At 45.0% G+C, this 14,504-nt stretch overlaps 1 protein-coding gene across 19 annotated transcripts in view; it reads left to right on the top strand.

Annotated features, from left to right (window-relative positions):
- The window catches only part of camk2d1 (calcium/calmodulin-dependent protein kinase (CaM kinase) II delta 1), a 95,198-nt gene that overhangs the window by 69,709 nt on the left and 10,985 nt on the right, over positions 1-14,504 (top strand). For 5 of the 19 annotated variants that reach the window (XM_036550837.1, XM_036550832.1, XM_036550836.1 and 2 more), the window contains exons 9-16: positions 1,894-1,988; positions 4,014-4,136; positions 4,576-4,659; positions 4,909-4,951; positions 7,451-7,491; positions 10,189-10,248; positions 11,990-12,034; positions 13,455-13,503. In XM_036550837.1, the coding sequence (XP_036406730.1) occupies positions 1,894-1,988; positions 4,014-4,136; positions 4,576-4,659; positions 4,909-4,951; positions 7,451-7,491; positions 10,189-10,248; positions 11,990-12,034; positions 13,455-13,503 (540 nt within the window). The remainder of the gene's footprint in view (positions 1-1,893; positions 1,989-4,013; positions 4,137-4,575; positions 4,660-4,908; positions 4,952-7,450; positions 7,492-10,188; positions 10,249-11,989; positions 12,035-13,454; positions 13,504-14,504) is intronic. The other 14 variants (XM_036550834.1, XM_036550838.1, XM_036550835.1 and 11 more) reach the window with 5 other exon arrangements.

The raw sequence follows: 14,504 nt of genomic DNA, 5'->3' as shown, positions 1-14,504 counted from the left end.
ACATATAACACTCTCACAACCTTCCTGCAACATGAATAACATTTCAGGATGTATGATTATAGCAGATGGTATGCACAGTGTGTTGGTTTTGTAAAATGCAGAACTCTATAATTCCAAACCCTCAGTTAGGAAGGAAACTGTGTCTACTGTGACAACACTGTGGCTTCTAATCAGAAACTCGCTGTTTCAAATATCGGAAGGGCACTGCTGTGAGAATCTCCAGCATACTTAGCCTGAATTTCTTTGGAAATAGATAAAATGTAAAATATACATTCAGTGGCTCGGCCAGCATAGCCAGCAAAGTGGTTTGAAACCGGCCATATCTATTGCCACCAGTGATCAAGAGACCACAGTGACAGAATAAGCTGACTTTGTTCCGAAAGGGATAGGGATGGGTAGGTCACATTTTGCTTGGGTGATGTCGTTGGGGTAGCGCCTGTCCTCCAACATCCACCCACGGTGGTGTAGTGTGTGACTTGTAGTGTGAAAAAACGCTGTTGGCTGCGTGCGACTGGAACATTTGTCTCGCTTCAGTGCTCCTGCACTAGTGAAGTTTTTCTGTGGTCAGATGACACTAATGTATGATTGGCACTTCTGAAACAGGGTTGCATAAAGGGGACAAGGTATAAAAAAATGTGTCATCTCAGGTAATGAGTTCTGTCAAGAAAAAAATGAATGCAATGTAATATGGTTACCTCCTTACTCTCATGGCGGAGGCGAAAGAAATTTATTTAAAGATATTTAAATAGGCAGAATCAAGAAGATGGTTCAGCTAAGGTAAAGCTGTACCTGCAGATACGAAAATGGCACAGAGTAGGTGTAGTCTTTAAGTTCCCTCACAATGTGTGATATTTGGCTCACTAGAACAATGTCCCCAGTTGACTTCCCTGTTATTTGAGTGTTGCTAGTGATCTCAGAGGACCCTTGTCATTGTACTAAATCTGTCAGTGTGTGTGGGAGCAGGGCTGTGTGGGGCTATGAGAATTGCATGGTGCTTGTCGGAAACCAAACAGAGTGTGGATAGTGCTTTAATATGGATTTGATGCATAATGTCATGAATTAAACAATAAAGGCCTTTCATTAGTGATGAGGTGCCACTCTGTTGACAAAGACCAGAGGTCCTCGGCCACCTGGATGTCACGTGTTCAATAGAAGCTCCCCAGACACCTGCGTTGCGCCATTGATCTCAGAGGAGCTGTGGCACGTTTGTGTAATTATTATGTGCTTGTCACCAGACGTCCACACAGGACGAAGAACCATCTAGGTTATCATGGCAACGAGCAGCCAATCAAACACAATCTTCTTAGTCCAGCGGAGTGTGTCATTAATGGAGACATGGTGATGGAGACATGGTGAACAGTCAGACCAGAGCAGCAGCAGATGAATGTCTTTAAATGGTTGATCCTCAGTTGCTGACCTGGGTTCAACCTCAGCTGTAACCCTGTGTGATTAAGCTGTATGCAGTGATGCAACATTAATCAGTTTTATTTTACCATCTCATAACTCACTGAAAGTAGATTTTATGTAGATGTAGGTTTTACTTTGCTTTTCTTCTTAAGTAGTTCTTTCTTTGTTTGAGCACCCACTTTAAGCAAGTTTTAGACATTTTTATAATGGGATTGATACTCACTGACATTATCACAAAATGTTGCATAAAAAACACATAAGGATAACTAAACTGCCTAAGGGTCGATAAGGAAAAATGATGAGAAAATGTATTTATTGTGGCAGCTAAATGGATTTTTTTCTGTTCATGTCATAGTTTGTATAAATTTCCCCCACCTAGTCATCAGGGTTATGGGCAGTGAGCTCTTCCCTTGTCGCTAGGGTAGCAATGCTGGATCATCACCAGGGTTACGCTGTGCCTTGATCCTATCTCTTTGATCTCCCCAGGCGTGATTCTCTACATCCTGCTGGTGGGGTACCCTCCATTCTGGGATGAAGACCAGCACCGGCTCTACCAGCAGATCAAGGCCGGGGCTTACGATGTGAGCACCCAGAAATGTTCACCAGGATCCCTCTCATTTTAATACTGACCTTTACAGAAATATTCATCAGGATCCCGGTCGTTTTAGTACTGATCTTTATAGAAATATCTACCAGAATCCACTCCCTTTTAATTCCGATTGTTGATCTGAAACATTCCCCAGGGTCCAGTCCTTTTAAAACTGATTGCTACTGTCTGTATATATTCACATGGAACTCCATATTTTAAATTTTGATCCTAACTTGGTTGTTTGAAACCACGTGCATTTGACCGGGTGACCATGACTATCTGGCCATTTACTCTGATGTAGTTGCGTCTGTGAGGGTGTGTGCCTACAGCGCTGTGTGTGTGGCATATAGAGGACACTCAGGTCGCAGGAGAGGAAGATGCTGCACGTCACTGGCAGCTAACTCAGGAGCAAAGCCTCATGCCGCTTCAGGATTTAGGTTATTTCTAGCCTCCTGATATTATTGATGTTGTTTCCTGTGTCACCCATCTAGACCACCCCAAAAGAGTGCAGACAAAGTAATTCATATAGTCCAAACTTAATGCTCCCCTGCAGAAGTGTGGGGAGATGTCTGTCGTCGCACCTGTTTTTTTTCCCCCTCACTGCAAAGTTTCTGTCATGCTATTATTTCAGCAATCTGTTTAATGATTCATTAATGGTAAACATAAGCATCTAACAGAGTACATGATTAGACGTTTGCTTCAGAGGTAGAATTAATCAGTAGATGCAGCTCTGCCTGTGTAATTACAGTCTCTCTGTTTCCCAGAGGGCAGTGCTTTTTTACTGTATATATATTTTCTGTGAGTTTGTTCATGTCTAAAGAATTGAGTAGTGAAATCAGCGTGCCTGAGTTTGTTGCATGTCCTCTCACTTCTCAGCAGGAGTAATGGCCCATTGCAGTGCATTGGACCTCCCCTCCTCCCCTCCTCCACCCGACACCCCTGATACCCCTTACTTTTTCTTCCATGTTGCCTCCTATTTCCCCTCATGGTCCTCCTGTGTTCCCCCTTGTAGTTCTCCTTCTCATAATCCTTTGTGCGTTCACTTCCAGTATCCCCAAGATCCCCTGGTTTTCCACCTTGGGGTGTCCTTGCCAGTCCCCTCTACGTCCTCCCGGAGAGTCCCGCAATAATCCCTGTCAGTTTGTAGTCCTGACAAGGGGGGGGGGGTCCACTCTCACCGTAAAGCGGAGCTGTGACCTTCCCTGGTCCTCTGCTGTCGAAAGACCACCACTACAGCAGGCAAAACACTCTATATCGCAGCAATTGACTAAGATTTAGCATGTGGCTTTTCAAGACATGAATTATTAATGCACGCAATTCATAACCTTTCCACGCTTTGCAGCTGGCAGGTTGATATTCAAACGAGCACAATTTGTGACTGTATTTATTTTGCCTCCAGCCGATTCAAAGGAAGAATTTCTTTTCAGCGGTATCAGAACTTCAGAAATGATTTATTTGAAGATAATACAGTATGCAGATGGGAAAAACAGACCAGCTGAGTTAAGGCATAGTATGCACGTCACACCACCAAAACACCCCCCCCCCCCCTCCACAAAAAAATAAAAAACCCACACACAGTTTCCCTCACTGCATCTCCTCTTAAAGGGCCCGCCCGTATGAATGTCAGTCAGAAAAGCATTAGTACTTGCAAGTGATGCTGAAGAGAGAGGGCCACATACAGAGGAGTGTAAATCTCAGCAGGCAGGGCTTTGGGCGTTCCTGCCCTGGTGGTTCTCATCGTCTCCGTGGCGATTAATACAGTGACTCAGGGGGGCTTGACTTCCTTCATTCCTTCTTGGTTATGTGCTCTGGCTAATTTTGGGAGGTGTTTGAAAAGAAAATGAGTATGGTTGGGGGGGTGGGTATCTGTACAGACCCCGGTCTCTCTACAGCCTGGTTAGCATTGGCTAAATCCAGGTGAAGGATCATATGGTATGTCATGGACATGTCAGTGTCATGTCAGCTGTTAGGTGGTTGTTTACCTGATTGATTGAATTGATTGCCTTTCCTTGTGTAGTTCCCCTCTCCTGAGTGGGACACGGTGACCCCTGAGGCCAAAGACCTGATCAACAAGATGTTGACCATCAACCCAGTCAAACGCATCACTGCAACAGAGGCCCTCAAGCACCCCTGGATCTGCGTACGTGTCTACAGAACGGCACCACATCCCTACCACCATCCCTGTTCCCTACCACTGCTCACCATCCTCACACACACAGCCCAACACTGTTCCCTAACACCGGTTACCATCCTCACACACAACCCAACACTGTTCCCTAACACTGGTAAAGACTCACACACACGGCCCAACACTGATCCCTAACACTGGTAAAGACTCACACACAGCCCAGCCTGGCTCTGTCATGAACATCTATACGCATTCCATTCAAATAGCATCACTGCCTTCAGTATCTGTAACCTCAGTATCAGTACACTGTATGAGTCTTCACAACGTCACCAAGCAACACAGCTACTCCCTCATACACAGCACAGCTGTCACACCACACCCCAGTCTGTGAGTGTTAATAGTCCATCCGCATGATTTAAAATGTCTGTCTTCTCCGTCTCTGTCTCTGTAGCAACGCTCCACTGTAGCCTCCATGATGCACAGGCAGGAGACTGTGGAGTGCCTGAAGAAGTTCAACGCCAGGAGAAAACTCAAGGTTGGACAGTTAGCCTGTTGAAATCATTGAGCGGAACCCTTTCTGCCGTCCCTCCCCCTCCCTCCCCCTCCCCTCTACCCCAAGGGGACAGCAGAGAGAGTGGACTCTAGCACCGGCGCTAACAATCATTAGCCCTCTAGTGAGGAGAACGGAAATCTCTCAATTTTAATATTGTACACCTTGTCAGACGTTGTAGCACAGTCGCTTGAGCCAGTCCAGAGAGGTCACTGTGTCTCATTCTTCTTACAGGGGGCTATCCTGACCACTATGCTGGCCACACGAAACTTCTCAGGTAGGTACTTACCTTAGCTCATTTCCAGGAGAGCACTGCAATCCAGGGGGCTGAAAGGGTTACTCTCTGCAAATATTCAGTTTCAAACCCTCGGGCCAGCGCTTGACCTTGCTATCAATGACTAATTTATATTTACATTCGTCTGTATCAGCTCCTATTCAATAATGCAGGTGGCGGTTAGTGCAAAGTCATTCTGGAGGGCTAGCGGGAGACTGATCTCAGAACAGTATCGAAGAAAAGAGAGAGAGAGAGGGTCGGCATGTAGGGCTTGAGGTGTGTGGAGGATTTCATCTTTCCAAGGTTCTAACTTTTACCATTTGAACATCCTTTATTAAATATAGCCCTGCTTTACTGAGTTTATCAATAGAAAAAAAAAGCACCTCAGCACTCGGGATCGATGGGCTTTTGACCGTTTGTGTCTGCAAAGGGCATCTATTGTTTTAGTCAGTACCTTAACCTTCATATTCCTGCTGTTCAGATTGATTGTTTTTTCCAGGAGCTGATGAACGCTTGATGACAACTTTGTTTTGTTTGTTTGTCATGTTAGAAGATCAGAGGGGGGCTGTGCCTCTATTTGTTGATTAAACTGGGTAAAGGGACGTTGATAACCGTGTGCATTCTGATGGAGTCAACTTGTGCTCACAGCCCCTTTGACTTTCTTAAGTCTCCTGGAGCTCTGTTCAGGCGCTCTTTGTAAGACTTAAATGTCATTTTTAATTAAGAAATACACCCTCGCATTTCAAGCTGTGTCTTTCCTTTGCTCCTGGATTTTTCAGTTCATGTGGTGTGGTGCAGTAGTGGTGTGTGTGTGTGTGTGTGTGTGTGTAAATGTGTGAATGTGAGGTGTGTGTGCATGTGTGTGCATGTCAGTGTGTGTGTGAGCGTCCGTCCGTGTGTCTGTGTGTTTTATAGTGTTTGTATGTGTGCACGAGTGCGTGTGGGTATCTCAGTGTGTGTGGGTGTGTGTGTGTGTGTCCATCCTTTAGCCGTCTGTGGATGACTGTATGAGTGTGTAATTAACACAGACAGCTATTTCCATAATGCTGTTCAAAGGACGACCTGTCTGTCTGCCTTGTGCCCTTTTTAGCTCATGTTTTAATAACCATGAAATACAGACACGGTGCAGCATTTGAAGCGAAGTCTCTTCTGTACTGTTGCTGCCATGGTGTTCCTAATATCAGTCTTACTGTCCTCTTAAATCTCTCTGTCTGGGCCTCTCTCTTTCTATTTCTCTCTCTCTCTCTCTCTCTCTATTTATGTCATCCCTCCTTTCCTCCAGTCTCTCTTAGTTAAATTTAAAAGAGGAAAGGGGCTTCTATAAGTGTATAAATTTGTAAACTACACCATTAAAACATCAAGACAGGGTTGCTACATGTTGAACAATATTTTACGGTATACAGTACAAAATAGGTTTATGTAGTAGTTTTGGTGCCTGAAAGACTGTAGGCCAAAAAGGTGGGTGATCAGCCAGGATATAGAAATGTAAAGAGTTATCTGTGTATAATGATAGCCCTCCCCGTTCAGTGTTATACTGAAGACATTGTCCTGTCTATGGTTCTGTCCTCACTGCGTCGGCTTGGTCAGTCTTTCCACACTGCGATGTGTCGGTCACTCCATTCTCCACATGTTCTAGACCTCTTTTTCTGTTCTGTATATCCTCTTCTCTCTGTTCATCTTTTTTCTGTATTTTGTTTTCATTTAGAGAAATAAGTTCAAATGAACTTTTTTTTGCGTTCGTTTTATTTACATTTTGTTTCCTTTTCCCCCGTTTGTTTTGGATGTGTTACCGACGAGGTAAGAATTCCGGGCCAGAGGGAAGTTTTCGTGTTTCCGCACACTGCCTCACTGGCTGAGTGAAGGGGGGGGCGGCTGGCCCCCACCCCCCAGCTCGTCCCTCTCCCCCCTTCACTCTGCTGAGACTGCTTCTAACAGCTAACAGCCAGGTCCCAGTCACAGCAACCAAACCGCCGACGCTTTCCTCTTTTAAATCGAGCGTGCCAAAACAGGGCCGCCATCCTATCTCAGCCAACCAACCCTGCTCTATCATGTTTGCATGTTAATTAATTATTAAGAGGCAGTCAGTCATCAACTCTGTGGGGAATCAGATGAATCATTATTTTTCCACACGATGGAATGTGCTTTACATTTCCGATTAAGCATGGGACCGCTGCCTCTTAGATGAGCCTGTTTGTGTGGGCAAACAGCATATATTCGCCGTCACGGAGTTGCACAGACTTTACTGTGGAAAGCTACAAAAGCTGCACAGATTAGAAACCAGTCCTCCATTACTGCAGCTGATCAATCCAATTTATAAAGTTGGTATTTGTTTAGGCATCTTAACTTTACCGTAATTGTAATTGTGTATTTTTCATTCGATGATTGATTTGAGCGAGGAATTGCCGTGTGCCCACCTGCAGCAAAGACAGGGTTAGCATTAGCATGAGTGAGCGAGTTCTGTGGGTGTGGCCTGAATGTGTTTCCTCTCCACTGCCTTTACAGCAGCCAGGAGTTTGCTGAACAAGAAGACTGACGGAGTGAAGGTAGGTGCAGCCATCTGATCCATTTACTCCTCTGTTTTTTTAATCCTGGTCACACAGTCGCACAAATGCGCGCACACACACACACACACACACACACACACAATCTGCTGAATCACTGTCACCCAGGTCACACACATAAACACAGTCTGTTACCCCACTGTTTCACCAAGTATGTACATGCAACCCCACTCAATCTGCTGCCCCACTGATTCACCAAGGATTTACACAAACACACACACACACACACACACACACACACACACAAAATTTGCTGCCCCAGTGTTTCACCTGGTCACACGTACACATAGTGGCAGGGATTAGGTTAGGACACTGCAGCTGCTCTGGAGAAACATTACGCTCCACGTTCTTTATGGGGTAGTAGTCCCCCCCCCCCCCCCCCCCCCCGCGCGCCCCCACGATTACACGGATTAGGCCTTGTAATCGTTTCTTTACATTTCGAGTTTTCATCCAAATGAACAGTCCACGTGACTCCCAGAACTCCCGGGAGCTGCATTTTCCCCCACAGCTGTTGCATGTGTTAATCTCCTCTTAGCTTTCTGGCTGTTCTTGATCTGCAGACCCTGTTCTTCTCTGCTGCAAAGTTACACAGCACCGTTAACCACTTCTGCCTAACAGTGACAATACCAGTCTCCCGCAGAAGTCATGGACTGAGTTTACATACTAAGGAAATGTAGGGGGAAGCTTAAAGTCTGGCACTGTGATCCAAACACAATTTGTAATAAATGTGATGTAATAAATCTCTTCTTATAATGTTTACAGTGAACAGAAGGTTTGGTCTTACGATGCATTTTCACTGCATGCCTCTCGTTTCTGGACAGGTTTTTCATTTTCGTTTATCTGCAGTGAATGTTCATTGTTTTTGTCAGGCACTGAGAGTACTCTGGGACCTTGTGGAAGATTATTTAAAGGTGCACTTTGGGGACCTAGTGTACAAAGTAACCAAATGTTCAAACATTTATGCGTTTTGAATTTTTATGTGTGACACCCAGTGAAGTTAAAAAATGATAAATGCCTGGCTCAGATGTTGGGTCTGTTTTTATTTCCACTGGAAACATTACCTCGTGATAGATAGATTATGCACAGCTATGCAGAGCTATTGAAAAATTCACAGCCTCTTGTAGCACGAGAGTCCGTGTAAAAGGAGGCCCCACTTGTTTCCTGGGCTTTGCTTTTGTGGGGGCAATCTATCTTTTTCTCTTTTCTCTCTGATTGGCTGGTTCAGAAAAGGAAGTCCTCTTCCAGTGACCATGTGACGGTGAGGAGTTTGAGGCTGTCATCTTACCCTTCCTTCCCACAGCTTACTGCTCTGTTTCCAGGTGGTTTCTCTAGCCTGCAGTAGGTCTCTCCTGCAGCTTACTGCTCTGTTTCCAGGTGGTTTCTCTAGCCTGCAGTAGGTCTCTCCTGCAGCTTACTGCTCTGTTTCCAGGTGGTTTCTCTAGCCTGCAGTAGGTCTCTCCTGCAGCTTACTGCTCTGTCTCAAGGTGGTTTCTCTAGCCTGCAGTAGGTCTCCCCTGCAGCTTACTGCTCAGTTTCAGGGTTTTTTCTTTTGCCTGCACTAGTTCATTTATGGGTACCGTGGTTTTTTTTATTTTTTAATTTATCTTGGATAGCTTTCGGCAACAAGATGCAATCTTCACTGGCAGTTCACGCACACAGTCAAGGCACACTGCGTATCGCTGCAGGAAGGTCATATTGAACTTCAGGCAGGAGGTTTGCCTTTACAATAGTAACAAGTGACTCATGCCTCATCATTTATGGGTTAGGTAGTGGTGTATTTGTTTGTGTACATACACAGATGTTAAAGTAGTGACATGGAAGAAGAGAAATCACTGTTTTTGGCTGTCTGGTTGCAGACTTTGATGTTCACCGTCAGTGGCAAAATAAATGTTCCAGCCGTTTTGTAATGTACGATTTGTTGTCATGCCGTAGCATCATAGTGCAGTTGATCAAAGCACTTAATGCAGTTTTCAGCCAATATTTGTTTCTCTTTATTGTGTTAGGCAGACAGTGCATTAGGTCTAATTTATTCGATTTCAAAATCTGCAAATACATCCACTGCAGCAGAGGCCGGCCAGGGCTTTCTGAGGCTGGATGTCAGATTCCTTACAGAAGACAATATTGAAGTTAAATGGAGAGGCATTATTGGAAAAAAAAAAACAACTTTGGGCAGACAATGAAGAGCTGTCACAAGACAGCTGGTTTTAGTACCAGCAAGTGGACAGGCAGGAAGGTTCATAAAGCAGTGCTGCTCTGGTCCATTTTTTTTTTTTTAACATCTTTCACAAAAAACAACTTTGAAATTTCCAGTATTATGTTTTTGTTGGTATCTTGGTATTTGGTTGGTTGGTATTCAGAGTAGCTGTATTGCTCTCTTTTATGTTATCAACAATCATATATTTTTAGATCATTGTTTCAGTGTGTGATGACTGTAATATCTGATGTTGCCCACTGATATCCCAGCATGCATCGCTTTATCTCAAGTATCCGGAGTTTGATTGGTCATCAGCGGATGACTCGGTCATGGCAGCACTGTGCTGTCACTGTTGTGGGTGCTAATGCTTTTCCCTCTGCAGCTCTGGGTATTCAAGCAGCTTTCTGTTCTCTTTGTTTCTGTGCTCCTAGCTGGGCCCTGAGGTTTCAGGCTTCTCTGTCTCTGTTTTCTCTACACACCTGCAGATTAACAACAAAGCCAACGTAGTAACCAGCCCCAAAGAGCCCGTCCCCACTCCTGCACTGGTATCCTGCTCTGTGATTCTCTGTGCTTCTGCGTGTGCCAGATCCTCACACTTTGGCCATTTCACTTGGATGTGCTTTGCTCCTTCTTGTTTTTTTAGCCATATGCCTCGTTTTGAAATTTGCCATTTATTTTCGTGAAAGAATAAAAAAAAAAAAAAAAAAAAAAAAAAAAGCAGTGCAGTGTGAAACCATGGCTTCGGGGACATTGTGACACTATTTGCTGTTGCCGGTAGTGGTAGAGGTAGCTTGGTCACCTGCATGCTGTGTGTGTGAGTCACTGATGGGTCACCGTGTCGCTGCTTGAGTGGTCTCTTAGCTCTGGTGATGCCATACGCCATACAGGTACTGCCACCTCGCCCGGAGAGTGCCCTTTGTTTCAGCACCTGGATGCGGAAACAAAGGAGACATGGCACAGAGCTAACCTGCGTTGCTAGTGTGAGTCACCCTGCAAAAATAGACCTTATTCAGTTGCCCTGATCTTCACCCCCCCCCCCCCCAACCCCCCACCAAGCCAGGGACAACTGTTGCTTTCTTACGAATGTCAATGTGTGAGCATGACCATAGGATCTCACCCCAGAGGGCTTTTGGGTAGCCACATCATGCCGAGCTGATTTCTGCCACACAATCCATCCTTCGAGCCCTTGTGGGACATGAGCCTTTCAAATGAGCCAGCAGGGTTCTCAGTGGAACGTTAGCCGTCCATGTGGCATCCACGGAAAGCCGGAAAGGTCTTCCTTTCCTTCTTCCTGGTATAAGCAAGTCACAGCTCGTGCCAGCGGGCAGGCCGTAGAACTAGATTTGAAAAGTAACACATGAAGAGATTGCTTAGGCCATCTTTGGAACTGCCTGGCACTTTATTTCTTGATGAGAGAATTGATGAACTTAGTGGCCAGGGGTTTGTTCAGCCATTGATTAGAATTACACAGAAGGGAATTAGAATCCCTTTATGAGTCTGCAGAACACTTACAAACAATTACAAAACGTGGCAGGACGCAGTCATTATTGATGTCATGCCACACATTATTTTTCTTTGACATTTATTTTTTCCCTGTTTTTTGTTAGCCTTCATTGTGAGAAGAGAGCACTAGAGAGTGGCTCAGCATAATCTTCTTTAAACTGCTGTTGAGATTATATGAATTACAGGGAGTGCACTGGATCAATTCTGCTAAGTCCTGCTCATCGTCTTCAGTGTCAAATCACAATGCATGGATCGCCCATGAGCATCTCCAGCTAAGTCACCGAGGTTTGATTAAAACGTTTGGATACGTTTGGATACACGACCCGAGGAAGCCATTGATACGCTATGTAGCTGTGGAGTAATTACTGGGTGATTAAGACTTTGTAGACATAAGGCATAATTTCAAGTTAAGGGATTAAGCGTTTGAACCCAGGCCACGGGGTCGCCATGGTGACCAAGCCTTGATGGGCAGTGTTGATTGGTCGCGGAAGGGGGGGGCCTCCTCTGTCGGCGGGTTAATGCGTGCCCGCAGCATGTCTGTCTTGAATAAGGTCTGTTGCATGCTTTTGCTGTAGACGTTAGACCCCGCCCCGCGGAAGGTAACCAAAATGGAGGAGCCCGCCATCCTGCCAGCCCCCCACCCCAATATGGCTGCCGTGTCCTTCTGCTTCTGTCTTGTTTGCTCCTCTCCAGCCTCACTGCACAGCCCGTTGTGACCATGAGAGAATGTGCTTTCTTTTTTCTGTGTTTATCTCCTTCTTCTTCCGTCCTCTGCCCGATCAGGAACCTCAAACCACTGTTATCCACAACCCCACTGACGGAAACAAGGTATTCACAAAGTACAGTCCCCTTCATTCACCCCTGCAATCATGGTGGTCATAGCTAGAAGCTGGTGCTGAGGTGCATTGCCGCTGCTACCAAAATCTAGTTTGTGATTTTACTAATTGTCTACTAATATGTGTTACACGTGTATGTGCATGTGTTTTATATGCACGCTGTCTCGGTGTGTACTGTGTGTATGCGGTTGTTTTATTTACTTTATGAAGTCACTGCTGGTGGAGATCATTATTTGTCCTGCTTATGTGGTTAAATGTATAGAGGAAAGAAATCTGCTTTTGTTTCTGGTTCATCTGCATGATAACTGTGGTCTGGTTTTGTATTTTGTTCAATGGTTAATGTTCTCTTAGCTGGGAGCGCTCACTCAAACATCTCAGCCTTACTTTATGTATATGCTGTCTATTATTTTGCACTCAAAAATAAGATTATGTGGTTCATTTCTTTAAATATATATATACTGTATATGTAAAAGCAGCTTAACTCACAGGTGGTAGCGGCACAACACAAAGAGGGTTTCTCAGCTTCCTGTCTGCGTGCGCTTGCCTACCTGTGGTTTCCGTGCTGGTTTATTCATGGAAGGCAAGGGCTCCAGACGCCTCTGTCTCACTGTATCTGCGCTCGGAGTGGAAGAGACAGGGAATAGCTGGGGAAACAGCAGCACGCTTCGCATGCTCGTGTCTGTGTTGTTCTGTTTCTTTCGTTGTTTTCACGGTCTGCATGGCTGATGGAGAGCTCTGTGTTGTTTCAGCACTGTCGTATACATTGTACCGTATATATTGTATGTTACCTGGCTTTAATTGAGAAAGTACTGAGAAAAGCCATGAAAGCGAATGGTCTCAGTAGAAAGGTTTCTCTGTTGAAACAGGCCAAGTGCTATCGAATGCAATCCCTTTCATGGCCCGCATTGCACAGATGAATACATGCGCTCTGCAAATAATGAAGCCTTTCAGTGCGATATTCCCACTGGCGGTGCGGTGTAAGAGCCTCGCATGAAACTGAATCACCCCTCTGATGGGAAACGTGCAGCTGAAATCAAAGGAAATGAAAGGATGGGGGGTGGGGGGGGGGGGGTAGCCCATCGATATTATCTCCGTCTGATAAAGCCCAGGGTAATTTACCTTCCTGTTTCATATTCAGCCCCGGCAACAAAGAGGGAAAGATTACAGAAGAGGCACAATGGGGTTTCATTTCTACCCAAGCCGGCTTGGCCATGGGTCGTGGCAATCGCTCACCTGCGAGCCAGTTGTCTTTGCCATGGCTGCAGAGTTTAATTCACCTGAGTGTGTACAGGTTATCTTTCCTCTCTGGTGGTTTTAGAGTTTAATTGGCCTGTATGTATTTAGGTTTATCTTTGCTGTCTTTATAGATTTCACCTGCATCTCTCAATTGTTTTTTTTTTTTTCCCCATCAGGAGTCCTCAGAGAGTGCTAACACCACCATCGAGGACGAGGATGTGAAAGGTAGGAATAAACAACTGCAACAACTGAATGAGCAATTGCGTCTTGGTGATCACTGGTCATGAGCAACTTCCTGCCTACACAGTAGTGGTTGTGATGGCCCCTCACTGCCCTGACCTGAGGGGAAAGGGGGGACTACTTGATATCAAGACCCAGCTGACACTTACATTGTCTAAACATTGCTGTAATGTTGAAGAAATTCTGCTACTCTGTAATGTTGTGTCTGTTTGTGTTTTGTGCCCCAAAAAAATGGCATTTAGTCTTTTTTAAATATGTTCTCGATTCTGCGTATTAAAGATTTTTTTCATAGACATTTCACTGTACAGTCTGACAGCTCTGTACAGTCTTGAATAACGCCTGCAGCATGTCTAACATATTATTTTGATTTTGTGCTTGTGATTTTACATGACTACCAGTATATTGATTTTCCTTAACATTTTGTGTGCATGTTCATGCTTGTGACCTCGTCGTCTTTGTTCATTGCTAACTCTTTTTCTTTTATGTTTTAGCTTCTGTCTCTTCTGTTCAGATGCCATGAGATGTATAATCTGCTGCCACTGCATGTGCTGTCCTGCTCCTTGTTGCATAGAAAAGGCTCTGCTACTTAAGTTATATGTCCTTGTTTTCCTTTTTCTTTTCCTCCTTGTGTACTAATGCTTTATGCCTTGTGTCTGCTGTCTGGATTTCTGATTTCGCATGTGCTTGTGTTTTAACACCCCTTACCAGTGAGTGCATTGTACTGCCATGTAATAGAGCTGTTTTGAGCTGTGATAATTGTCCATGTGACGGTGAAGACGTGGTGCATTTTACGGTCATAATTCCTGAAATCAAACATGTAGGGACCTGGAAGTGTCCCTGGTGCTGCACTGGCAAAAGCCATTAACCCTGATGGAATGTAGCATAAGCAGGGACAGACTGTGGTGACTCTAGACCGGAGGGTCGTATGTTTCTGCCCTATTTTGGGGCGCTGTCGTGGCACCCCTTGTTACAGTGCTTTACCTCTC

This window comes from Megalops cyprinoides, chromosome 18 (assembly GCF_013368585.1).
Source record: "Megalops cyprinoides isolate fMegCyp1 chromosome 18, fMegCyp1.pri, whole genome shotgun sequence".
NCBI classification, from domain to species: Eukaryota; Metazoa; Chordata; class Actinopteri; order Elopiformes; family Megalopidae; genus Megalops; species Megalops cyprinoides.
The sequence above is the reverse complement of the archived record's forward strand: the minus strand, read 5'-3'. Positions and strand labels throughout refer to the sequence as shown.